This window comes from Cimex lectularius, unplaced genomic scaffold, assembly GCF_000648675.2.
Source record: "Cimex lectularius strain Harlan isolate CLEC.00 unplaced genomic scaffold, Clec_2.1 scaffold15, whole genome shotgun sequence".
NCBI classification, from domain to species: Eukaryota; Metazoa; Arthropoda; class Insecta; order Hemiptera; family Cimicidae; genus Cimex; species Cimex lectularius.
In genome coordinates, this window is record NW_019392667.1 from 3,212,047 (window position 1) to 3,238,162 (window position 26,116).

The window sequence follows — 26,116 nt, forward strand, 5'->3', positions numbered from 1 at the left end:
TGTTTGTTTCTTTTATCCTTCAGGCCATGAATGTTTTTCGGCAATATATCCAGATTTTGGTTGACTGATGATTGCTATTCCTTTTTAGATGTATATTTCCTTGCTGTGTTTGTTTTCTCTGGCATCCTCAGCACTGTCTCATGAAGTAGTAGGTGGTTTGCACATCTATTTTTTTGATTCCATGTAATAACTATTTTTATTCTTTTATGTAAAAGTTAAAGAAAAAGAAAATTATACATTAAATAAAGTGGTTTAGTGAAGTTTCTGCCTAGCGACACTTACCTCGAGTTGGTTGTTATAACTCAATTTTTATTAATTACATGCCATTATTTTTCTATTGGGGGGATTAAAAAACCCAGCTATCATAGCCAATTTATAAGAAAGCATTTTTTAAAATTCTCTTGTGCATGTGTCTGTATTTCAAACTATAATTACCTATATTGCATTTTGGACATTTTGTCTTAATTTTTGAGGATTTTTTGAATTTTTCATGTCTGGGAAGAATTGTTGTGTGATTGTTGGTTGGTGTGAACCTAAGTGCCCAGCATGCCAGGATGACAGACTCACGGTGTCGCAGCTTGGTCCCGAGTGACAGTGAGTTTAAAGAAAAACTTTTTAGGTTTTGGAGAGATATTGGGATAACGGGTTGTATATACTGTGGTATTTATTTCATATGTTATAGTTTAGGTTAAGTTTTTATTTAACCTAAATGAATTCTATTATGTTAGAACAGGCGTTTACTGGGCGGCAGTGCAGCATATCATTTCAAGGCTCCACCGCTGCTCTGAGTACCCTATGACCCGGACTGTAGGCAAAGGAATGCATGTGTGATTGGGTTTGTATATAGGAGTATGTATGTATTTATTTTATGAGTGTGAGAATGACTAGTTTTAGGGGACGTAAGGGCGCTGAAATGGAAAGAAGTTGATGGTGCCCGACCAGAGCCCAACCTCGGAGTCGCTCAGGTCACCAAGGTGGGTGACTCCCCCTGATCCAACGTAATTCTAATTCTAATTCTAACGATCATGTATGCCATCAAAGTCTATTAATTCCAGTTTTACTTTGAATTGGTTACATTGCCCGATTTTAATAAAATGGTCTTTTGCTCTGTCGGTCACATAATACTGGTGGGTTATTTAATGAAAATATATAACAGACTAGTTGAAAAGCACTAATAGTTTGATCGTTTTTGGTCATTCTTCGTCACCCTTGCTGGTTTGGTTTGTCAGTCATGTTAAGGCAATGTCATTAAGAAGTGGATTTTCATAAACTCACGCACCCACCAGTGAAATACATATGAAAGCCAAAACAGACATGGGCATATCAGGTTGGTTGGAAATAACCAAACTGCAGGTTCATCATTTCATTAACCTCGACAAAAATCTTAGATTAGGTCTTCTGGAAAGTAAAAACTGCTCCACCCACAATGTAATTCGATCAAGGAAAAGAAACAGATCGTTTACATAACAATGAATGATAAGATAGATCTGGCATCACAGCTGCTGACACACTTTTGGGCTAGGTCAAACATTCAAATTACAAAGGCTTCCAGTGTACATAAACTCCAAGATCCGCTGTGTTCTATTTACTTGAATAATTATGTAATAAATTGTACCATCTCTTCATCTAAAAAAACTTTACCACTAAATTCTGGATAGAAAACAGTTATGACCTTCTGAAAAATTTACATTTCCGATCATCACTGTGCTGCCTATCTTTGCTGCTTGGGCTCATACATTTTGGAATTATTTCATTACAAATCGATTGCTGAAGAATGGAATGTTCCTGACCTCAACAATAAATCTTTTAAATAATTCCATCTTGAAAAAAAAAAGTGCGAGCTATTAAAAATAGGAAATTTTGAAAAGAATAGGATATAATTAAATTTTTTTATTTAAAAATATTAATTGTCGCTTTTGGTAAATTTAGGCGTGCATGCTTTTATAATTATCAGCTCTTGCTTTGAGTTTCACCCAAATTCCACCAACGGGCCTTATGGTGACAGCTAGAGTCCGGTCGAATTTGAATGGCAGCTGGTTTTTTCGGCTAGGCAGAATATCGTAATCGAGTACCAGCCGGGAGATCAAAAGTTTCAGTTCGCTCTCGGCAAACCTCATGCCTAAGGAAGAAAAAAATATTTTCGATAAAGCAAATAATTACATTGATCAAATGGCGTACCGATGCAAATCCTAGGTCCTTTCCCGAACGGCATGAACACCTCGGGCGTCTTTCCTTCGGCGAACCTCTCCGGCTTGAAGGAATGAGGATCTTCGAAGTACCGCGGGTCATAGTGTAGAGACCGGACCGGAAAAATGATGTCCATCCCAACGGGTACAGAAAAATCGCCGATATTGTACGGCTTGGTGCAGACCCTCTTTATGACTCCCAGAACGGGGTACATCCTGGTCGTTTCTGCAATATTTTATCAGTGTTGAAGAAAATTGTACCTAAAAACTAAATTACCTTGAATAACATAGGATAAATAAGGTATAGCGTTAAGGGTTTCGTAGCTGAGGCCTTCGTTCCGTTCTTCAACAGCCCTTTTTATTTCGCTCCTGAGCTTCTTCTGCACTTCTGGGTTCCTTGAAAGTTCGAAAACCGTCATGGCTCCCGTCAGTGTCGTCGTGTCGTGTCCAGCGAAAAAGAAGACAAATGTGTGGCCAATCATTTCGCCCATAGAAATATCTAGTTTAATATAAAAATGCAATATACAAACACATTTAATTAACATTAAAAGACTTGATTATCTTTATACCTTCATAATTTTTGATCTCTCCGTTTTGACATTTGATTAAAAAATCAAATAAATCGTTGGAAACAATGTTCTGCTCTTTTCTCAGTCTGACAACCCTTTCGACGAGCTCAGAAAATAGCGCGTATATCCCCTTGTTGAGAGTGGTGAGCCCGAGAACCTTGTGAATCAACGGGTGAAGGGTGTAAAGGAAGGACTTGATTAAGCTCGGCGTGTCCGGATACGAGAGCATGTGTGACGCTTTAAGGAAAGCAGACTGGTCTTTCACGTCGATCCCGATGAAAGTTTTCGTGATCACGTTCATCGTCAATTCGGTCAGCGTCGGGTCCATGTCGATGTCCAGATCATCCTTCGCGCATTGGTCAAACTTGGGAAAAAAGCTGTCCATAATTGGCCCCGTCATGGTATGGATGGTTTTAAGACGTTTAGGAGTGAAAAGATGTGTCAACACGGATCTCCGCTTCTTCCATTCCTCCGACTTCATGAAAAAAATCGAATGCACCACTATGTCTGTGCCCTTTGTACTATCGAGGAAGGGCGAGTGGTCGGAGAAATGTTCGAAATCTTTAATCGTTATGTTTTTGACTAACTCTGGGTCTTTGATCATGAGAAGTGGCTTCCAGAGGAAGTAATAACCGCCGAATTTGACATCGCCCAATTGCTTGTAGCATTCGTCTGCGACGTCCGCTTCGTTCGCTTTCATCGAGATCACATCGCCGAAGTTTCCGAAAATCGATTTCGCCGGCCATTCTTTCACGCCCTGTCGACTCCAATAAGAAAATTTCCATTTATACCAGAACCAACCGATCGAGATTAAAACAACGAACAACGCCACGCTAATCAACATCTCTAGAAGAACTCTCACAACTGGCTCTGTGTCCTCGGGACGTGTTCATATAAAGGATTTCTCCGCAGTCCCCACCATTCTAAAAATGCGTGTATACAATTTTATCTCATTCCTAACCAACCGTCAATTAATTTATATTAATCCGATATAAAGCAATCAATTGCGTTTAGCCAACATTAAAACAATCAAATAATCCGCTTATTTACAAATTAATAGGAAACTATCTGATTGCAATTTTAAGATTACCTACAAATTAAGAAATCCTACAAATTAATCGATTGACAGGAACCAACTACGAAAACCGAAAAGAAGGTAGGTAATGTAAACATTAAATTAAAAAATGCTAGAAAATTGCTTAATAATTTTAAAAATTGCCATAAGGAAAACGTAAAAATTGAATACACATGCTTAGTACTTAATTCAGTATTGAACTTGGAAAGGTTCGTCTGGGAGGGACATCATATCCTTTCTAGCCCCATTCTGTGATTTTAAAAAACAAATTTATGCTTTTTATTTCTAAGAATATAACAATGATTATTAGCAAAGTACAGGCATGGATCACAATCCGTCTGCCTTAGGTCGTTGTTAATATGCTATTTTTATGCTCACGTTGCCTATTCGGACTCCATATTCGAGAGTCGAGGGGAAATCATCAAGAAAGAGAGCGAACAGAACTGGACTGAGTAGACAACCCTGCCTAACACCACAATTAACCTAAAAAAAATTGAATAAATCTTCACCCCCTCGGACCTCTGATGCTGTCTGTGAGAAAAGGGATTTTATGATTTTCAAAATATTGGAAGAGAAGTAGTTACTAATTTTGAACAAAAGTCCACTACGATCTGCTCTATCAAATGCGGCTTTCAAGTCCACGAAAAAACAAAAAAATTCGGTGAAATGTTCAAGAGCTCATAAATCGCAAAAAAGAAACAAAATTATAGTTATAGTCAATCCAATAAAACATAATACACAATGCAGCGTAGAATATTACTGTTTGTTTGATCAAACCCATTGTTTTATTACTGCATGTAATATGCCTCTGAGGGTAGGCAAAGCATGGGAACAGGAAAAAAAACAAGTGTACGTTTATTCTTAATAATTGAAAATTTAATGATAGTTCCTTACTTCCTTCGAAACAACCTATTCGATGTTACCCAATTTTTAGAACTAAAATAACAATTTAGAATAAAATCTACCACGCCCACGTTTTCACAGTTCTTGAGGGAGACCCCCGACCACGGGCAATTTATTAAAATTTGGAACTTCGAAGGTAATTATTGTTACTTTTATCGATTTTATGGGCCCTTCGTTTAAAAATGGTTCATAAAGGGAGAGTTTTTATTATATTTTATATGGCACTACCCTGTAATATTAGTAAACGACCAGTTTCGCCATTCCATTGTTTTTCGGATTAAGCAATATAAATAATTATTCTTTTTATGTAAGGTCTTGGTTGAGATAAAAAAGTCAATGTCACGAGCGGGATTCGAACCTACGACCTTCGGCTAAATACGCCGCTGCTCTACCACTTGAGCTATCGTGACGCCCTCTCGGGCACCTACTCTCCATCTCAACCTACAACCGTTCGAATTTTCCCTCTTTTTGCCATTTTCTCGTTTGGGTCTGCATTGCAGCCCTGTCAGGTATTGGAGATAATAATAAAATTAACCTTGTTTAGGTGCCAGGGCATTAGGGAAGAGGGGCAACGAAGAGGCCGATAAATTGGCCAAGTAATGTTCGATGAGGACACCTTCGGCTCTGAAGCTATTTTTCGCTTACCAAACTGCCAAAAACGCGTATACATTAGTGTATAAATATGTTCGCGTTATTAAAGGAAGATCGCAGAAACTAACGCCAAAACTATTAAATCTAGGACGTGCTAGGTCTAGAATAGTAGTTGGACTGCTGACTAGGCAATACACAGTCCGGAGGCATGTGTATAGTCACGGCAGAAACAAGCCTGTGCAGATATTGCCAGGAAGTAGAAACATCGGAACATGACCTCTGATGGTGCAAAGGCCTATGTAGGCTGAGATTCATACTCCTGGTAGAAGAAAATCCAAGACCTGAAGAATACACAGCAGAGAACTTCACAAGACCTTGGGATCTGGTGAGGTGTTAGGAGTGTAATGATGGTACGACACCTGGCAGGATACCGCTGTCTCCGGAGGCATATGGACAAACTTGGGCCGCCAAAACTAACCCTATGCACATATTGCCATGAAGAAAAAGAAATAGCGGAAGACGTTCCCTATTGACCCTACGCTCTGTTCGTGCGGAGGCCTATCTAGGCTGAAGGATACACACGATAGCCCTTGAAAAAGCTTTGGGCTCTGGTAAAAAGCCTCAAACTTAACGAGGAACTCTAGATTTAAAAAAATGGAGATGCACAATATACCAATACTGGTCGCGGTGCACAGGTCGAAAATAGTCCGGTCCTATATAATCCAATCCTCTATTTTTTCCCTATGTGATGACACTTCTAAAATTATAAACCAGTACATTTATATGCTCGACTTTTAAGAGATTTACATATTCATACGACCATATATTTGGAGATACAGTTAATTTAAAACTTTCTATAAGTATTTTTTAATTTCATAGGGAAGGTTAGGGATGTAGGTAGGTATAGGTTTTCCTACTAAAACATTAAATTTGGGTAATATATCAATTAATACATTTTCATTGAGGGGCGTCGGTGGCTGCAAAGGTTTAGGCGTTGACACGGCCTCTGTAATGTAAAGGTCCCGGGTTCGAATCCAGCGGCCCGATATACTCACAAATGGCCTTTTTTTCAAAAACACCAGCACCCCGAGGGTTATACCCTCTGCTGTTGCGAACCCTCGTAAAAATAAATAAATTTCTATTAATAATAATATTATCTCTAACATTTCATTTTAAAGTTTTTAAAGAAAATCCTTATAACAGGCCCAATAGCATGTTGCAATAAAAAAATTAAAATATTTGTTCTTTTATTTTAAAAAAATCCACTTTAACCTTTTTTGCTGCTTTTTACTATAGTAAATGTTTAAATACTCAATAGTGCTAAATTTTTTATTTACTAGCTACTCTAGGGGAAAACATCAATCTTTTAGTATACTGTATTCAACTGGAATCCGAGCGATTTGGTAAACCATCAAAATTGTCCAGCTTTTCATTAGCAAACTCTTCCAATAGAGAATCAAAATAAATCTAAATAAGGTAAATTTTATATTACTAATATCTAGTGTCCTCACATAAAAACTAATTAAAAACTACTAGTAGTTTGGCCGTTTTTGGTCATTTTAAAATTCGCATCCTTGCTGGTCTGTTTTTCCAGAAGTTGGCAATATTATTGTAAAAATGAATTGAGGTCTCGTGGAAGTGGATATCGCAGAGGCAGTTGGCTTTTGTCAGAGCGTGGGCCCCCGGGCTTTAGCCCGATTCCGAGTCACTGGAAGTGCCAAAAGAAGGCCTGGTAGTGATGGTGGTGATGGTGATGAGGTTACAAGTAAGCGTGATTTGTGCTCCCCAGGCACTGCAGCCTTCTGGTTGTACTTTCTTCGTCCTTAGTTCAGTGCAATACTCAATCCTTCTTCTCAGAAGTATACAGCCATGGACTGTCGCTGTTACAATTTCATTCCCTAGGTTTTTTCTGTATGCTAGGTAAAACCTCCATTGAGCCTTCAAAGGTCTAAGTCCGTTTCCGGACTTACACAGGATGGTCGTGCAACCATATACCCCTGAAGGCCCAACCCTCATGACACTAGGCGTTAGCCACGGCTGCAGCCATGCCCAGGATGGACCAAGGGGAGGTGCCTGGTCGGGATACGACGTCAGGGTTGTACCTTACAATTATCTTACGTGTTAATGACGGGGTGCCCCTGCGTACACTGAACCCCGCCCAGGAGAGAAAGAGAGTGGGCACCCTCGTACATACCACTACTATATATACAATAAAGTACATATATATTTACAATTTGTTTATATATACAATTAAATCTAATATATCGCTAATATATTCTTCATTGGTTTTGACTGCACTGACATTTAGATTAACACTTACACTTACACACGAACAGTTACACTGACACTATTATGTTGGGTAGTTTTGGCCATCCTTTTGTTATCACCTGATACACAAAGCGTTTAGTGGCCGGAAATCCTTTCTTTGACATTATCGCACTGGATATGGCTCGGACGTCACACTCTATGGAGCACGGTCCCTTAACCATCTTCTTGAAACTGAATGAGCCGGGCACTCCGTAAAAGTGTGGTCCGGTGTCTCTTCAGAACCATTAGAGCACAGAGGGCACTCCGCCGTGTTCCATGTGCCGAATTCACACAAATACGTCTCAAAATCACCATGCCCCGTGAACCTTTGGGTCATATAGTGGTCGGTTACGACATATTTACGTTTTAGTCTGTCACTTATAGAAGGCTGATAGGTACGACGACCTTTGTCAGTAAATTATAATCTCCATAGAGCCGTTGCTTTGTATTCGAAGATGACTATGGGTGGCTGTTTCCTACTCCTCATTGAATAATCTGCAGATGGGATCATTGCTGTATATCCCCAAGTTGGGTAGATGTTTTCTCAGATGCCAGTGTCCGGTTAATAGTCCTATCATTCCTCTGAGTCTAACCCTCTTCAACTATATGCAATTTTATCTCATTCCCATCAAGCTTTTAATTAATTTATATTAATTCGAGAGTAAGAGCCAAATAAAAATTAATTTTAAGATGATGGCCGGTAGCTGCTATGGCTATTGCCTACCCCCAGCGTTTTCTGCACAGTTCAGTTTTATTCTAATCGGCGCTTAAGTATAGTGAAAATAAATTAAATACATCCGTATTGATGATGAAATATAAATAATAAGTTTAAACGAACAATATGAAAATTCAGATATCAAGTTTTCGTGTATTAATTTAGAAAGCTTAATTAGCTATAAAGGGGAAATGTGTATTTTTAATAGTGATAAACGCCGTTCAACTCGTACTCACTCCCTCTAAGAAAATATCTGCAAACATTAACAGCTTACATTTAATGAAAGAGGGGATAAAACGGGAGCCATGACGAACTCATTACGTAAGAAGTAAATGTCGAGATAATCTTGAATATTTGTTTTAGAACAATGTTGTCTGCGGGTCTCGCATTAGTTTGTATTTTAGTCGGAACGGTCTGGCTTTGGTTGAAATCGCGTTTTTCTTATTGGCGTCGCAAGGGCGTAAAAGAATGGGGAGCTACTTCGATTTTTGGTCACTACCGGAATGTGGTCGCCCTCAGAGGGAACGAGGTCGACGTTGCAGACGAGTGTTACAAGAAATTGGGCGATGTCAAATTCGGCGGTTATTACTTCCTCTGGAAGCCACTTCTCATGGTCAAAGATGAGGACTTGATTAAGAAAATAACGGTGAAGGATTTTGATCATTTCACGGACCACCCGCCTTTCCTCGACGTCAACAACGACACCGACGCCGTGCTTAGGTCTCTGTTCTTTTTGAACGGTGCAGAATGGAAGACGAAGCGGGCCGCGATGTCGCATTTTTTCACGCCGAGACGGCTTAAAATTCTCCCCGGCTCTGTCGAAAAACTCTGCACGGATCTATTTCCGAAATTCGACCGGCTCGCCGAGTCGAAAGAAGATTTCGAGATTGAAAATCAAACGGCGGAGATCTCGATGAACATAATCACGACGACTTTCATCGGCGTGGACGTCAAGGACCAGACTTTCTTCAGAAGTGCGGTTAAACTTTTTTCCGAACCGGGAATGGCCAACGTGTACAAATTCATTTTGTACAACGTCCACCCCGAGATCCACAAAATCCTTCGCCTGACCACTCTGGACAAAGATATTCATCCTATATTTGCAGAACTAGTCGATAAAGTGATTACAAAAAGGTTAGAGCAAAACATTGCCGCAGAAGATTTGTTTGACTACCTGATCAAGTGCAAAAAGGGCGAAATTAAACAATTCGAAGGTAAGAAAACGCATTGCTTGTTTTACTCAATTGTTTCGAAGCTTTTGCGCTTTTCACTTTATTTATTCTGGATTGGTAGAATATAAAAGTCTGCGTCGTACAAAAATGAATTCCTTGCATGTTTTAATGTGTTGTTATTTAAATTTACATTCACTAATTTCGTGGTCCGCTTGACCAATTAAATCATTACAATTAATTAAGAGTTTTAGTTGAGATGAAAAAAAGTTAACGAGCGGGATTCGAACCCACGACCTTCGGCTAGATACGCCGCTGCTCTACCACTTGAGCTATCGTGACCTCGATCCACTCGGACATTAACTCCCCATCTCAAAAATTCATAAGGTGGGGTTGAGAAAAGAAATTAATTTAAATTTACACCTAATTATAACTTATTATTACTGTATTATTTCTATTTTTTAAATTTTATGTACTATTCAGGAGCGATGAATAAGCCCACCAATATTTTCAAATTTGTCAGTCTAGAAAAGTCAACTTTTTGTTTTGTTTCATTCACCATATGAAACAGAATCTTAGGGTTGACTAAGTAAATGCGAAAAGAAATAAATGAAAATGTAATTAAGCTTTAAAAAAAATGTTGCTTTTACAGATTTATTCAAAGCTTTAGAATTCTAAAATGTTTAAGCTTCAAGGTGAAACTTGTTCACAAATCATTTCAGCTAATAACTTGCTTAAAATGTGTATCTATAAAAATCTCGAAAGAGAGGAGATACAGCCGCATTTGCTTATTATGAATGTCAAAAAATAAAGAAATACAGGACGAACATGTGTGGCAAGAGGTCACACGAGCCGCCAAGGAGAAAGAAGGCCTTGAGGCGGTCAAAATATCCGTATTTAAATCACGTCATACAAGGTGTTACAGTCGTTTTTCAAACTGTTCCAGAATACATTTGAAATTTTATCAATTTTTGAAGACAAAATTTATTTCTAGAAACGATGAGAATGTATCCGATACTGGGTATTTTAAAAAGGGTCTGCACCAGGCAGGCCGTAGAAATCGGAGGATTTCGAAGTACCTCTCGGCATGGAGGTGATCATACCAGTCAGATCGTTACATTACGACCCTCGGTATTTCGAGGAACCGAGGAAGTTCAAACCGGAGAGGTTTGCCGATGGAAAACCCCCTGAGATTTACATGCCTTTTGGAAAGGGTCCTAGGATTTGCATAGGTGATTTTGGCACAGAGTAAATTTGACTAAACGTCTCTAAAATTCAAAAACTGTTTTCAGGTGTAAGCGGACGACGGCGCGGAGGCCGAATTATCTCTCGATATTCGCTTGCTTTTCTTTAAGCGAAAAGAGATTAGTCGACGTAAGCGCGTCGCTACTTATTCTTGTGTAGGGGAAGGTAAGGTTCCAGAATTCAATAAACCAGAGCGCATATTCAGTAACATTTATTGTACACAATTCCTCCTCTTAACGGTACCCAAACCACAGAACGTTAATTAATCTACAAGTTAGCCCCAACTGTAAATCTGGGATGAGTCTATCAACAAAGGGACTTACTCCAAACGATGCTCGCCACGATAAGTGTCCATAGCATGTTTTCTCTCGACCGTTGACTTGGCTCGATTGGTCGCAACTGCTGATCCTCGCTGGCTCTGCCTGGCTGAGTCCTCTTGTTGAATCCCGACGGAGTGTGGCTGCTACTCTCCCGGTCCTTGGCCTTGACTGCCTAGGGGGCGAGTCTCTGGTTTTGACTGCTTGGAGTGAGTCTTTGATTTTGACTGACTTTTGATTTCCCAGTCATCCCTTTTATACCGGGTCTCTCCCGGAGTATGGGAGGAAAGGAAACTGAAAAGTCGGGGGAGTTTCCACGCCGCGGGTGGGCCGGCGAAGACGGGTGTCGAGCACAGGGTTGACGCGACCCCAATTTACCATATCCCCCGTGGCTACGGATTTTTGACCGTGTGACAACCCTTCAGCATTAAATAACTAGACGATAGTTATTTATTTGATCGGTTGTCCAGCTATTGCTATTTTATGTTCTCCATGTTCGTGGGAAATAAGACGTGGGTCCAGCCTGGGTCTGCCACACACTTCGACGTTCTTATCTATCTGTCTACCTGGGTAACCATTTCCAAGCTACGTTTGGCAGATTTGAGGGGGACGTCACGTCGTTCCCGTCTGGGTGGTCGCCCTTTCAGAGTTGCAACCTTTGTCCCCTTTCATCGTTTACCCTATTTTGTTCTTATTTTAACAACTAAAACTTATCGCTAAGACGGGGACCGGCTTACATCACCCCGCCACTAACAAGTGTTGCCTTACAGCGCAACCCTTACCATATCTAATCACTACTTCTAACACAAATTCCCCGAAATTCTACAGTTCATTAACTAATTAGAGTTCCTGTCTCTAGTACTTAACTCCGTTCCGTTGTGGTCCGGGATTCTGCCGGCTCCCGTAGAAGTATACCTTCTTCTGGGCCTTCGTCCTTTTTGTGGTTACGGCTGGTCCAGTAGCGAATTCCTGCTGCAGCTCCAATTACGAGTAGAGAGGCTATGGCGACACTCGCTCCGACCCAAGTGGCGGTTCGCTTCAACAATCGTGCTTCTGCCAGCTGGTCCAATGATTTTGCTAAAGCGTCTAGTACTCCATCGGCTGGAATCGTCCCTCCCATCTTTTTCTAATTCGTTGAGGGCTGATTCTACGTCGTACCGGGGAAATACTTTGTTCCGCTCTAGTATTCGGCTAAAAGGAAGGACAGTAATTCTCCGCTTTAACGCCATTTCCGTGTTTCCTTCCGACATCGGTAGGAAGTAATGGTCTCGGGTTCGCATCGCACATTCCGAAACCACTTTTAGTTCCCCTGCACCCTGCAGGGTTATTTCGGTCACTCCCTTGTTTCTGCACTGCATCGTGAGCACCGTTGGTTCCGGCGGACTATAGATCCATGCGCTGCGCTCTGCATCCCAAATTCTTCTTCAAAATCTCGTCCTGCACTGGCATCAACTCACGGAATACAACTCGAACCTCTGGTCTGGCGCCTGCAAGGGAAGATCCAAGACAACATGTAGAGCTCCCTCGGTGGACACGCCGTGCTCTTCCGTCATCTGATAGTATCGGTTCCTGTCCTCTGGGCTGGTTCCTGTCAACAAACTCAACTCCAGAGTAGAGCAGAGTCCACGGTCTTGAGTAGTTCACTCAATTCCCGTGGAGACAATAGTGACTGACTTATTATCCCCTGTGAAACGGCCTCTATCCTCGGTACAGGTCCTTTAATTCTAACGCAGCCTTAAGGGCTGAGATCTCTAGCTTTCGTAAATTGCTCGACAAGGAGAGTGTAGCATTGAGAAAAAATGATAAGGCAGAAACTTCCGTCTCAATTCGATCTAAACGAAGATGAGTCGTCTCCAAGTCCTCTCGCAGTATGCCGGTCAGTCGCGCTATTTCGCGTGTGTTGATCTCTGCTTGTCGTCCCGCCGTCCGCGTCAACGTGATTTGTTCCTTGGACAAATGTACTAAAGTGCCCTGAATGCGGTCTAGTTTGAAGAGATCTGCCTGTAGGTTTTCAAGATCGTCGGCGTCAGGATTACCGAAAATCACTCTTATGACCTTGCCTCCTATGTTCAAGAGCCCTCTCTTCACCTTTCCGACAGGCAACAAATCCCTCAGCGCATCGGTGAAATTCTTCGCCATATTCGCCGTGTTCATCGACACCAGTCTCCTAGGATTGATCAATATTTCGACATGATTCTTCCCTTTGACCGGCTGAAAAGAAAGCCTCTATATCTGGGGATAGAGACGGTGGAGTGTCGCTTTCCGTCGACTCGCGTCGTCTTCTTCTTCGATGAATTCTGCGACGGGATGCGGTTGACGGGAGGCTTTGTGGTCTTACCCTGATTGGCAAGGACGGCTGTTTTTCAAGAGGCTCCTCATCGCTGGACACTGCCGCTCCCATTCTGGTTGCCAAATATTCTTCGTCCGAGTCTTCCTCTTCTGCTCCGGATCCTTGTTACCAGCTGGACTTCTTTGTTCTGCTGACTGTTCCTCTTCGGTACTTTCAACAATCGCCGGTTTCAGTCGGTTCACGTGTACCACAGCCGTTTGTCCACTGACTAATTTAAGCCTGTAAGTAACTCCTGACAATCTCTCAATCACTACATGAGGACCACACCAGGGGCAGTGGAATTTCTTACAGTGGCCCGGTTTGACTGCCGGTGCATGTAAGTACACCATTTCTCCGGTTGCCAGCGTCCGTAGTTTCCTTCGTTTGTTGCACTGTGCCGTACATTGCGTCCAGGTCCTCTCCATGCGTTCCCGAGCCTCTTTATAGGTCTCTCTTAGTCGCATTTGTAACCTGTCAACGGGGGGTTCTATTTCCTCGTCGGTTGTAGGTCTTACCAGGCTCTCTGAAGGAGGTGTCACCTCTCTCCCATATAAGAAATAGTTTGGAGAATATCCAGTGGATGAGTGTGGCAGAGCTCGATATGCGATTAAAGCATACGGCACCCATCTATCCCACTCTCTCCCGTCTCGTCGAACGAAGTGGGCCATGGAATCCGTAGGGTTCTATGAAGACTCTCTATCATACCGTTTCCTTCGGGATGATATGGCGTAGTTTGCAATTTATTTGTACTCAATACACGGCAAACGTTCTTCAGGACATCCGAAACAAAATAGTGACCTTGATCCGTTAGCAAACTTTCGGAACTCCATGACGAACCACGATAGCTTCTACAAACGCCTGTGCGGTTTCTTCTGCTGTCTGCTCTCTTAAGGGTATCCCTTCTGCATATCGCGTAAAATTGTCCATAACAGTTAACAGGTACCGGAACCCGCCCTTACTCCTAGGTAGAGGTCCTAGAATTTCCGTCGAAACTGCTCAAACGGCTCTGAGGGGAAGGAGCGGAACTTTCAATGCTATCGGAGATTTCCTTTTTTGACAGGGCCCACAGCCTTTCACAAATTCCTCCGTGTGCTTTCTCAAAGTAGGCCAGTAATATGAGCCTCTTACGAGCATTGTTGTTCTATCTTTGCCCGGGTGCCCTGCCGCTGCTCGAGCACATTTTCCTCAAAGATTCCGGGATTGCCAGCCTCCATGTCGTTGTGTCATCTAAGTCGGCGCATCGGTATAAATGCCCCTTTGCATCGATAATACTTTCTCCCACATTGTCGGCTAATTTTCGACACCATTGGTCCTTTTCCTGTTCCTCCCGGATCCTTTTTACTGATAATGGTTTCTTTATTTTGATGACTTGCCCGACTGCTCTACTTAATGCATCTGCGTTGGTATGTTTCCTCCCTGGCTTATGTTCTACTTCGTATTCGAATTCTTGAAGTCTTAGGGCCCATCTTGTTAATCGTGAAGATGGATCCCGTAAGCTCAACATCCATTTCAACGCCGCATGATCAGTGACAAGCTTAAATTTTCTTCCCAGAGGGTTACAACGGAACTGTCGCGTGGCCCAAATAACTGCGAGTAATTCAAGTTCAGTTGCTCTGTAATTACACTCCGCTCCTCTCAACTGCCGACTGGCATAACAAATCGGTCCCTCGACCCCGTCCCTCTTTTGGGATAGTACGGCCCCCCAGGGCCACCTTTAATGCATCGGTAGATAAGATAAAGGGATCGCGGAAATCCGGGTAAGCTAACACCAAACTCGAACTCAGTTCTTCCTTTAATTGCTTAAAAGCATCGTCTGCCTGCTCGTTCCGTTGAAAAGTTCCGTCCCCTTTACAAGCACTGACAGAGGTTTAGCTATCTCCGCGAAATTTGGTATGAATCGCCGATAATAGCCTGCCAGCCCGAGGAATGCTCTTACGCCTTTCCTGTCCCTGGGCCGCGGATATTCATTTACTGCCTTTATTTTCATGGGGTCCGTGAGCACTCCTTCGTCTCCAACTATGTGTCCCAGATATGTGACTTCCCTTTTGGCAAACGCGCATTTCTCTCCGTTCACCTTCATATTTGACTCTCTCAATTTCTGGAATACGTGGCGAAGGCGGCTTGCATGCTCACGGATAGTCTGGCTATATATAATTACATCGTCCAAATATACCTTAAGCGTTCCCAACAATTGGTCCATCAATCTCTGGAAGGTGGCAGGAGCTCCGGCGAGTCGTTGATACTCATAATGGCCTTGGGCGGTGGTAAAGGCCGTTTTTTCCTGATCTTCTTTTGCTACTCTTATCTACGATACCCGCATGTCAAATCGATAGTTGAAAAGAATTTGCTTTGCCCTAATTGTTCAAGAGTCTCTTGAATTAAGGGCAACGGATATACATCAACTCTAGTGATCGCGTTTAATCCGCGAAAATCAGTGCAAAACCTGTACTTAGTCTCTCCGGACTCATTTTTCTTTTGCACCAACACGACAGGTGCGGACCATGGACTGGTAGACGGGCGAATTACTCCCTTATCGAGGATGTCCTCAATATGTTCTTTAAGGATCGCCCTTTTATGAAAGGTTACCGGATTCAGGCGTTTCGCTAACGGTTTTGCTAACCCTATTTCTATTTTGTGCTCCACCTCTAGTGTGCAATCTTTGAGATCAGGTGGGCCGAATAATTCCCAATACTCTTCCAGTACCTCGTGAATCACGGCTCTATCTGTTGCGGGGAGATGTTGCAGCTTCTCTTCCCATTTAGGGGCCTCATTAGTCCGTTCTTCTGTGCTCACTGGGGCCACAAGGTTTCGCTGCGTTGCATCATAATATTTTCTGAATTCCATATCAATTGTTGGCGCCCAGTCTTCAGTGAAGCCCATGGATTGCCGGTTATCAACTGTGGCCTCTTTCATCGATAAATTAATTACACGTACCCATACTTTCCCTTTCATTATGCGGGCGAGACACGTAACTCGTTATGCGGCAGATCAATATTTCCTCACCATCGGATAATCCTTGTATCTTACATTCGACGTGGACCTCGCTGTAAGGGGGAATCACCTGGCGACGAATTGAGCGTACTTCTAAGTTCCGTTTGTCATTCTCTATTCCATTTTCCATCGGGGACCCCGCGTTTTCTCCTTTCGGTGAACCATACTTGGGTTGGCGGGAAGCCTCGAGTCTTCTCTTTTTCTCCCATGATTGCTGTTTCACTATTTGTGACTCAAAAGTCACTTCTTTTGATTCCGACCTCGGGAAACACCACGGATTCCATTTCTTTTGTAATTCTACTATTTTTCGGGCTAATTCGATGATTGAAAATTGGTTTATTGCGTGTATCGATTTTAGCTCTTTCCGAGAAACAGGTTCAAATTTGAGTTGCTTCCTACTGGGATGCATGCTAAGACTGAATTTTTTTAATAAATCCCAGCCCATCAATCCATCCAACTCCGTTTGAAGCGGAGCTATCGTAAAACGGTGTCGAAAACGCCTTTCTCCTATCTTGCAATCCAATTCCTGATCTCCTTGTATTTTAAGTGATTGCCCGGTAACACCTCTGGGTTGGACTCGTGACGGTTCGAGTCTAAATCCCGCTACGCGATTTTTCACCAACGAAACCTGTGCTCCCGTGTCGACGAGGAGTTGACGAGGTTGTCCACCCACTATTGCCTTCACGCTTAGCCCTTCTCTTTCTCCGCCATCTATTGTTGGTAGTAAGTAACTCTGCCCCTGACTTCTTAATTTCGGCTACCCGACGGGGCTACGAGTGGACCGTGATCTTTTGGGGAAGCCTGAGCCAGTAGTTTACTTGATATCGGGCAATGGGTTGCAAAATGTCCAGGTTTTCCGCAGCGATAGCAACAACGATTGGTATCTTGATTCACACTAGCCCTCTCTTTTTGTACCTTAGGTTCTTGGCATTCTCTGGCGAAATGTCCTCCCTTAGCACACCTAAAATAAGTTGGAACTCGTTTTTCCGGGGCCCGTGGCATTCGGCGATCCTGAACTCTTCCCACCTCGCGGTCGCTCTTCTTTCGTTTGCCATTTTTACTGACTCTGAATTGCTCTCTTTTCTTTCCGATAAGGCCTGCTCTATTTCCAACGCATGCCTTAACGCAAGGTCCAATGGCGACCTGTTTTCCTACTTCTCCGCTGAGACCTCGGGATAAAGCCTGAACAACCTTTCTTTCAACCTCTTTGGACCACCAAGAGGATTCTCCACCCGTTAAATCAGGTCGACCCATCTTGGCCCTGAATCCGCTACACCGTTCTGCAAATTCGTGAACACTTTCGTTTGGGCGAGCCTCGACCACATGTAGCAATTTCTCGAAATGTTCGAAATTTCTCGGGTTGCCAAAACGATCTCTCAACGCATCGGCTAGAGAATGCTCGGGTGCGCTCTCTGTATGGAGCCAAGTAATTCCTTCCTTCAATTAGATCGGTCACATCGAGCATGCAATGCAGGACATATGCGCGGGGTTTGGCCAAAAAGTAAGTGACTCTGTCAATCTGGCATCGTTTATTCGTAATTGGGTGAGGATGACCCTTCTTCTACGAGTCAGATCTTCCGAGGGTCACCCATCGACCGAGCTCTTGCTACGCCAGATTCCCCTTCAATTAAATGAGAAACATCGAACAACCTTTCTCTGTATACCGGAAACATACGCGGGCGAATGAAAAATGAACGTTCGAAATAACTACAAATATTAGGTCTGCTGATGTCTCAAGATACAGCATATAGTTTGGGGTGAAGTCTGGAAGGCCGAGCATTTTTTCATAAAAAAAATATTAAATCCCCGTATTGGCACGAGTAGCAAAGAATTGATCGGCAAAAAGCTTTAAAGAGGGACGATTTATCTTTGGTTTTCTTCGTGTATAGTTTTTAGCCTATAAAATTCATATTCCAGAACAGAGGCGAAAAAATTTACCAAAGGACCATCGCAGAAACTAACAGCACAACTACAAAATCTAGGACGGGCTAGGGCTAGAATAATAGTTAGACTGCTAACTGGACCCTGCAGGCTCGGAGGCATATGTATAGACACGGAGTGGCAGAAATAAGCCTGTGCAGATATTGCCAAGAAGAAGAAGAAGAAGAAACAGCGGAACACTCTGTTGGTACAAAGGCCTATGTAGGCTTTGATCCCTAATCCTGGGAGAGGAAAAGCCATAGCTTGAAGGATACTCCCCGGCGCCCTTGAAAATGCTTTAGGATCTGGTAAAAAGCTTCAAGTTTAACGAGGAGCTTTAGATAAAAAAATAGAGGTGCACATGTCGAAAAGAGGCCGGTCTTATATAATCTTATCTATTCCTCTATTTTTTCACTATGTGGTGATATTTCAGCATATTCTAAAATTATACACCAGTACATTGCTTGGCATACTGTATTCAACAGGAATCCGAACGATTTGGTCAACTATCAAAATTTTCTCAATTTTTCCTTAGCAAACTCCTCCAAGAGAGGATGGAAATATAGCAAATCTGAACAAGACATGGTTTGGCATTTTGTCATCATAAGCCAATCGTTGAAGAAGGTACTTGTTCATAACCTCAAAGGCCTCAACAAAACATCTTTGAATTAATCCAATGTTGAAAAAAAAGTGCGAGTGATTAAAAATAGTATAGTTCGAAGTTACTTAAGAAATACATCAATTTATTCATTTAAAAATAATATTGTGTGACATTTTTCGAAAATTTAAGCCCGAATACTTTTGTAATTATCAGCTCTTGCTGTGAGTTTCACCCAAATTCCACCAACAGGTCTAACGGTAACAACTAGAGTTGGTTCGAATTTGAATGGCAGCTGGTTTTTTCGGCTAGGCAGAATGTCGTAATCGAGTACCAGCCGGGCGAGCAAATGTTTCATTTCGTCCTCTGCAACCTTCATGCCTAAGGAAGAAAAAAATATTTTCGATAAAGCAAATAATTACATTGATCAAATGGCGTACCGATGCAAATCCTAGGGCCTTTCCCGAACGGCATGAACACCTCGGGAGACTTCCCTTCGGCGAACCTATCCGGGTTGAAGCAATGCGGATCCTCGAAGTACCGCGGGTCGTAGTGTAGTGACCGGACCGGAAAAACGACTTCCATCCCAACGGGCACATGAAAATCGCCGATCGTGTACGGCTTGGTGCAGACCCTCTTTACGGCTCCCAGAACGGGATACATCCTGGTCGTTTCTGCAATATTTTATCAGTATTGAGGAGATTTGTAGTTTAAAACTAAATTACCTTGAATGACATTGGACAAATAAGGTATAGAGTTGATGGTTTCGTAGCTGAGGCCGTCCTTCCGTTCTTCAACCGCATTTTTTATTTCGCTCCTGAGCTTCTTCTGGATTTCTGGGTTCCTTGAGAGTTCGAAGAGCGTCAAGGCTCCCGTCAGTGCTGTCGGGTCGTGTCCAGCGAAAAAGAACGTGAACGTGTGGCCAATCATTTCGTCCATAGAAATATCTGGTAAAGACAATATTTTCCAATATAAAAATGCCGTAAGCAATCCCCCTTTAATTACTATAGCATATGCCGAAAGACTTAATTATCTATTTACCTTCATAACCTTTGATCTCTCCATTTTGACATTTGATTAAAAAATCAAATAAATCGTTGGAAACGATGTTCTGTTCTTTTCTCAGTCTGACGACCCTTTCGACGAGTTCAGAAAATAGCGCGTATATCCCCTTGTTGAGTGTGGTGAGCCCGAGAGCCTTGTGTATCTCCGGGTGAAGGGTGTAAAGGAAGGACTTGAGCAAGCTCGACGTGTCCGGATACGAGAACATGTGTGTCGCTTTGAGGAAAACAGACTGGTCCTTCACGTCGATCCCGATGAAAGTTTTCGTGATCACGTTCATCGTCAGGTCGGTCAGCATCGGGTCCATGTCGATGTCCAGATCATCCTTCGCGCATTGGTCAAACTTGGGAAAAAAGCTGTCCATAATTGGCCCCGTCATGGTATGGATGGTTTTAAGACGTTTAGGAGTGAAAAGATGTGTCAACACGGATCTCCGCTTCTTCCATTCCTCCGACTTCATGAAAAAAATCGAATGCACCACTATGTCTGTGCCCTTTGTACTATCGAGGAAGGGCGAGTGGTCGGAGAAATGTTCGAAATCTTTAATCGTTATGTTTTTGACTAACTCTGGGTCTTTGATCATGAGAAGTGGCTTCCAGAGGAAGTAATAACCGCCGAATTTGACATCGCCCAATTGCTTGTAGCATTCGTCTGCGACGTCCGCTTCGTTCGCTTTCATCGAGATCACATCGCCGAAGTTTCCGAAAATCGATTTCGCCGGCCATTCTTTCACGCCCTGTCGACTCCAATAAGAAAATTTCCATTTATACCAGAACCAACCGATCGAGATTAAAACAACGAACAACGCCACGCTAATCAACATCTCTAGAAGAACTCTCACAACTGGCTCTGTGTCCTCGGGACGTGTTCATATAAAGGATTTCTCCGCAGTCCCCACCATTCTAAAAATGCGTGTATACAATTTTATCTCATTCCTAACCAACCGTCAATTAATTTATATTAATCCGATATAAAGCAATCAATTGCGTTTAGCCAACATTAAAACAATCAAATAATCCGCTTATTTACAAATTAATAGGAAACTATCTGATTGCAATTTTAAGATTACCTACAAATTAAGAAATCCTACAAATTAATCGATTGACAGGAACCAACTACGAAAACCGAAAAGAAGGTAGGTAATGTAAACATTAAATTAAAAAATGCTAGAAAATTGCTTAATAATTTTAAAAATTGCCATAAGGAAAACGTAAAAATTGAATACACATGCTTAGTACTTAATTCAGTATTGAACTTGGAAAGGTTCGTCTGGGAGGGACATCATATCCTTTCTAGCCCCATTCTGTGATTTTAAAAAACAAATTTATGCTTTTTATTTCTAAGAATATAACAATGATTATTAGCAAAGTACAGGCATGGATCACAATCCGTCTGCCTTAGGTCGTTGTTAATATGCTATTTTTATGCTCACGTTGCCTATTCGGACTCCATATTCGAGAGTCGAGGGGAAATCATCAAGAAAGAGAGCGAACAGAACTGGACTGAGTAGACAACCCTGCCTAACACCACAATTAACCTAAAAAAAATTGAATAAATCTTCACCCCCTCGGACCTCTGATGCTGTCTGTGAGAAAAGGGATTTTATGATTTTCAAAATATTGGAAGAGAAGTAGTTACTAATTTTGAACAAAAGTCCACTACGATCTGCTCTATCAAATGCGGCTTTCAAGTCCACGAAAAAACAAAAAAATTCGGTGAAATGTTCAAGAGCTCATAAATCGCAAAAAAGAAACAAAATTATAGTTATAGTCAATCCAATAAAACATAATACACAATGCAGCGTAGAATATTACTGTTTGTTTGATCAAACCCATTGTTTTATTACTGCATGTAATATGCCTCTGAGGGTAGGCAAAGCATGGGAACAGGAAAAAAAACAAGTGTACGTTTATTCTTAATAATTGAAAATTTAATGATAGTTCCTTACTTCCTTCGAAACAACCTATTCGATGTTACCCAATTTTTAGAACTAAAATAACAATTTAGAATAAAATCTACCACGCCCACGTTTTCACAGTTCTTGAGGGAGACCCCCGACCACGGGCAATTTATTAAAATTTGGAACTTCGAAGGTAATTATTGTTACTTTTATCGATTTTATGGGCCCTTCGTTTAAAAATGGTTCATAAAGGGAGAGTTTTTATTATATTTTATATGGCACTACCCTGTAATATTAGTAAACGACCAGTTTCGCCATTCCATTGTTTTTCGGATTAAGCAATATAAATAATTATTCTTTTTATGTAAGGTCTTGGTTGAGATAAAAAAGTCAATGTCACGAGCGGGATTCGAACCTACGACCTTCGGCTAAATACGCCGCTGCTCTACCACTTGAGCTATCGTGACGCCCTCTCGGGCACCTACTCTCCATCTCAACCTACAACCGTTCGAATTTTCCCTCTTTTTGCCATTTTCTCGTTTGGGTCTGCATTGCAGCCCTGTCAGGTATTGGAGATAATAATAAAATTAACCTTGTTTAGGTGCCAGGGCATTAGGGAAGAGGGGCAACGAAGAGGCCGATAAATTGGCCAAGTAATGTTCGATGAGGACACCTTCGGCTCTGAAGCTATTTTTCGCTTACCAAACTGCCAAAAACGCGTATACATTAGTGTATAAATATGTTCGCGTTATTAAAGGAAGATCGCAGAAACTAACGCCAAAACTATTAAATCTAGGACGTGCTAGGTCTAGAATAGTAGTTGGACTGCTGACTAGGCAATACACAGTCCGGAGGCATGTGTATAGTCACGGCAGAAACAAGCCTGTGCAGATATTGCCAGGAAGTAGAAACATCGGAACATGACCTCTGATGGTGCAAAGGCCTATGTAGGCTGAGATTCATACTCCTGGTAGAAGAAAATCCAAGACCTGAAGAATACACAGCAGAGAACTTCACAAGACCTTGGGATCTGGTGAGGTGTTAGGAGTGTAATGATGGTACGACACCTGGCAGGATACCGCTGTCTCCGGAGGCATATGGACAAACTTGGGCCGCCAAAACTAACCCTATGCACATATTGCCATGAAGAAAAAGAAATAGCGGAAGACGTTCCCTATTGACCCTACGCTCTGTTCGTGCGGAGGCCTATCTAGGCTGAAGGATACACACGATAGCCCTTGAAAAAGCTTTGGGCTCTGGTAAAAAGCCTCAAACTTAACGAGGAACTCTAGATTTAAAAAAATGGAGATGCACAATATACCAATACTGGTCGCGGTGCACAGGTCGAAAATAGTCCGGTCCTATATAATCCAATCCTCTATTTTTTCCCTATGTGATGACACTTCTAAAATTATAAACCAGTACATTTATATGCTCGACTTTTAAGAGATTTACATATTCATACGACCATATATTTGGAGATACAGTTAATTTAAAACTTTCTATAAGTATTTTTTAATTTCATAGGGAAGGTTAGGGATGTAGGTAGGTATAGGTTTTCCTACTAAAACATTAAATTTGGGTAATATATCAATTAATACATTTTCATTGAGGGGCGTCGGTGGCTGCAAAGGTTTAGGCGTTGACACGGCCTCTGTAATGTAAAGGTCCCGGGTTCGAATCCAGCGGCCCGATATACTCACAAATGGCCTTTTTTTCAAAAACACCAGCACCCCGAGGGTTATACCCTCTGCTGTTGCGAACCCTCGTAAAAATAAATAAATTTCTATTAATAATAATATTATCTCTAACATTTCATTTTAAAGTTTTTAAAGAAAATCCTTATAACAGGCCCAATAGCATGTTGCAATAAAAAAATTAAAATATTTGTTCTTTTATTTTAAAAAAATCCACTTTAACCTTTTTTGCTGCTTTTTACTATAGTAAATGTTTAAATACTCAATAGTGCTAAATTTTTTATTTACTAGCTACTCTAGGGGAAAACATCAATCTTTTAGTATACTGTATTCAACTGGAATCCGAGCGATTTGGTAAACCATCAAAATTGTCCAGCTTTTCATTAGCAAACTCTTCCAATAGAGAATCAAAATAAATCTAAATAAGGTAAATTTTATATTACTAATATCTAGTGTCCTCACATAAAAACTAATTAAAAACTACTAGTAGTTTGGCCGTTTTTGGTCATTTTAAAATTCGCATCCTTGCTGGTCTGTTTTTCCAGAAGTTGGCAATATTATTGTAAAAATGAATTGAGGTCTCGTGGAAGTGGATATCGCAGAGGCAGTTGGCTTTTGTCAGAGCGTGGGCCCCCGGGCTTTAGCCCGATTCCGAGTCACTGGAAGTGCCAAAAGAAGGCCTGGTAGTGATGGTGGTGATGGTGATGAGGTTACAAGTAAGCGTGATTTGTGCTCCCCAGGCACTGCAGCCTTCTGGTTGTACTTTCTTCGTCCTTAGTTCAGTGCAATACTCAATCCTTCTTCTCAGAAGTATACAGCCATGGACTGTCGCTGTTACAATTTCATTCCCTAGGTTTTTTCTGTATGCTAGGTAAAACCTCCATTGAGCCTTCAAAGGTCTAAGTCCGTTTCCGGACTTACACAGGATGGTCGTGCAACCATATACCCCTGAAGGCCCAACCCTCATGACACTAGGCGTTAGCCACGGCTGCAGCCATGCCCAGGATGGACCAAGGGGAGGTGCCTGGTCGGGATACGACGTCAGGGTTGTACCTTACAATTATCTTACGTGTTAATGACGGGGTGCCCCTGCGTACACTGAACCCCGCCCAGGAGAGAAAGAGAGTGGGCACCCTCGTACATACCACTACTATATATACAATAAAGTACATATATATTTACAATTTGTTTATATATACAATTAAATCTAATATATCGCTAATATATTCTTCATTGGTTTTGACTGCACTGACATTTAGATTAACACTTACACTTACACACGAACAGTTACACTGACACTATTATGTTGGGTAGTTTTGGCCATCCTTTTGTTATCACCTGATACACAAAGCGTTTAGTGGCCGGAAATCCTTTCTTTGACATTATCGCACTGGATATGGCTCGGACGTCACACTCTATGGAGCACGGTCCCTTAACCATCTTCTTGAAACTGAATGAGCCGGGCACTCCGTAAAAGTGTGGTCCGGTGTCTCTTCAGAACCATTAGAGCACAGAGGGCACTCCGCCGTGTTCCATGTGCCGAATTCACACAAATACGTCTCAAAATCACCATGCCCCGTGAACCTTTGGGTCATATAGTGGTCGGTTACGACATATTTACGTTTTAGTCTGTCACTTATAGAAGGCTGATAGGTACGACGACCTTTGTCAGTAAATTATAATCTCCATAGAGCCGTTGCTTTGTATTCGAAGATGACTATGGGTGGCTGTTTCCTACTCCTCATTGAATAATCTGCAGATGGGATCATTGCTGTATATCCCCAAGTTGGGTAGATGTTTTCTCAGATGCCAGTGTCCGGTTAATAGTCCTATCATTCCTCTGAGTCTAACCCTCTTCAACTATATGCAATTTTATCTCATTCCCATCAAGCTTTTAATTAATTTATATTAATTCGAGAGTAAGAGCCAAATAAAAATTAATTTTAAGATGATGGCCGGTAGCTGCTATGGCTATTGCCTACCCCCAGCGTTTTCTGCACAGTTCAGTTTTATTCTAATCGGCGCTTAAGTATAGTGAAAATAAATTAAATACATCCGTATTGATGATGAAATATAAATAATAAGTTTAAACGAACAATATGAAAATTCAGATATCAAGTTTTCGTGTATTAATTTAGAAAGCTTAATTAGCTATAAAGGGGAAATGTGTATTTTTAATAGTGATAAACGCCGTTCAACTCGTACTCACTCCCTCTAAGAAAATATCTGCAAACATTAACAGCTTACATTTAATGAAAGAGGGGATAAAACGGGAGCCATGACGAACTCATTACGTAAGAAGTAAATGTCGAGATAATCTTGAATATTTGTTTTAGAACAATGTTGTCTGCGGGTCTCGCATTAGTTTGTATTTTAGTCGGAACGGTCTGGCTTTGGTTGAAATCGCGTTTTTCTTATTGGCGTCGCAAGGGCGTAAAAGAATGGGGAGCTACTTCGATTTTTGGTCACTACCGGAATGTGGTCGCCCTCAGAGGGAACGAGGTCGACGTTGCAGACGAGTGTTACAAGAAATTGGGCGATG

The 26,116-nt window shown here is 41.7% G+C and overlaps 3 protein-coding genes and 1 pseudogene across 3 annotated transcripts; 1 reads left to right on the plus strand and 3 right to left on the minus strand.

Annotated features, from left to right (window-relative positions):
- Positions 1–1,877: 1,877 nt before the first annotated feature.
- LOC106673892 (probable cytochrome P450 6d5) lies at positions 1,878–3,616 on the minus strand. The gene is given in 4 exon segments (NM_001316709.1): positions 1,878–2,119; positions 2,179–2,412; positions 2,464–2,685; positions 2,756–3,616. Coding segments are annotated over 4 exon segments (1,494 nt in total). The 5' UTR covers positions 3,600–3,616; the 3' UTR covers positions 1,878–1,925.
- A 5,047-nt stretch (positions 3,617–8,663) lies between these two features.
- LOC106673482 lies at positions 8,664–10,894 on the plus strand (annotated as a pseudogene).
- A 2,517-nt stretch (positions 10,895–13,411) lies between these two features.
- On the minus strand, positions 13,412–14,074 carry LOC106673488. The gene has a single exon (XM_014405638.1). The coding sequence runs from the start codon at positions 14,072–14,074 to the stop codon at positions 13,412–13,414; it is 663 nt and encodes a 220-aa protein (XP_014261124.1).
- A 4,958-nt stretch (positions 14,075–19,032) lies between these two features.
- LOC106673495 (probable cytochrome P450 6d5) lies at positions 19,033–20,844 on the minus strand. Its single transcript, XM_024225158.1, has 4 exons — positions 19,957–20,844; positions 19,641–19,862; positions 19,356–19,589; positions 19,033–19,296 (listed from the first exon to the last, which is right to left on the minus strand). The coding sequence occupies exons 1-4, from the start codon at positions 20,798–20,800 to the stop codon at positions 19,103–19,105; spliced, it is 1,494 nt and encodes a 497-aa protein (XP_024080926.1). The 5' UTR covers positions 20,801–20,844; the 3' UTR covers positions 19,033–19,102.
- Positions 20,845–26,116: the final 5,272 nt, after the last annotated feature.

Bases quoted from the DNA above. Each gene is read 5' to 3' on its own strand.
- LOC106673488 (XM_014405638.1), bottom strand. From the start codon at position 14,074: ATGGCCCACTTCGTTCGACGAGACGGGAGAGAGTGGGATAGATGGGTG.
- LOC106673495 (XM_024225158.1), bottom strand. From the start codon at position 20,800: ATGTTGATTAGCGTGGCGTTGTTCGTTGTTTTAATCTCGATCGGTTGG. The intron at 19,863-19,956 runs GTAAATAGATAA...TGTCTTTACCAG, and splicing joins AGAGATCAAAGGTTATGAAG to ATATTTCTATGGACGAAATG. The intron at 19,297-19,355 runs GTACGCCATTTG...TTTCTTCCTTAG, and splicing joins AGGCCCTAGGATTTGCATCG to GCATGAAGGTTGCAGAGGAC.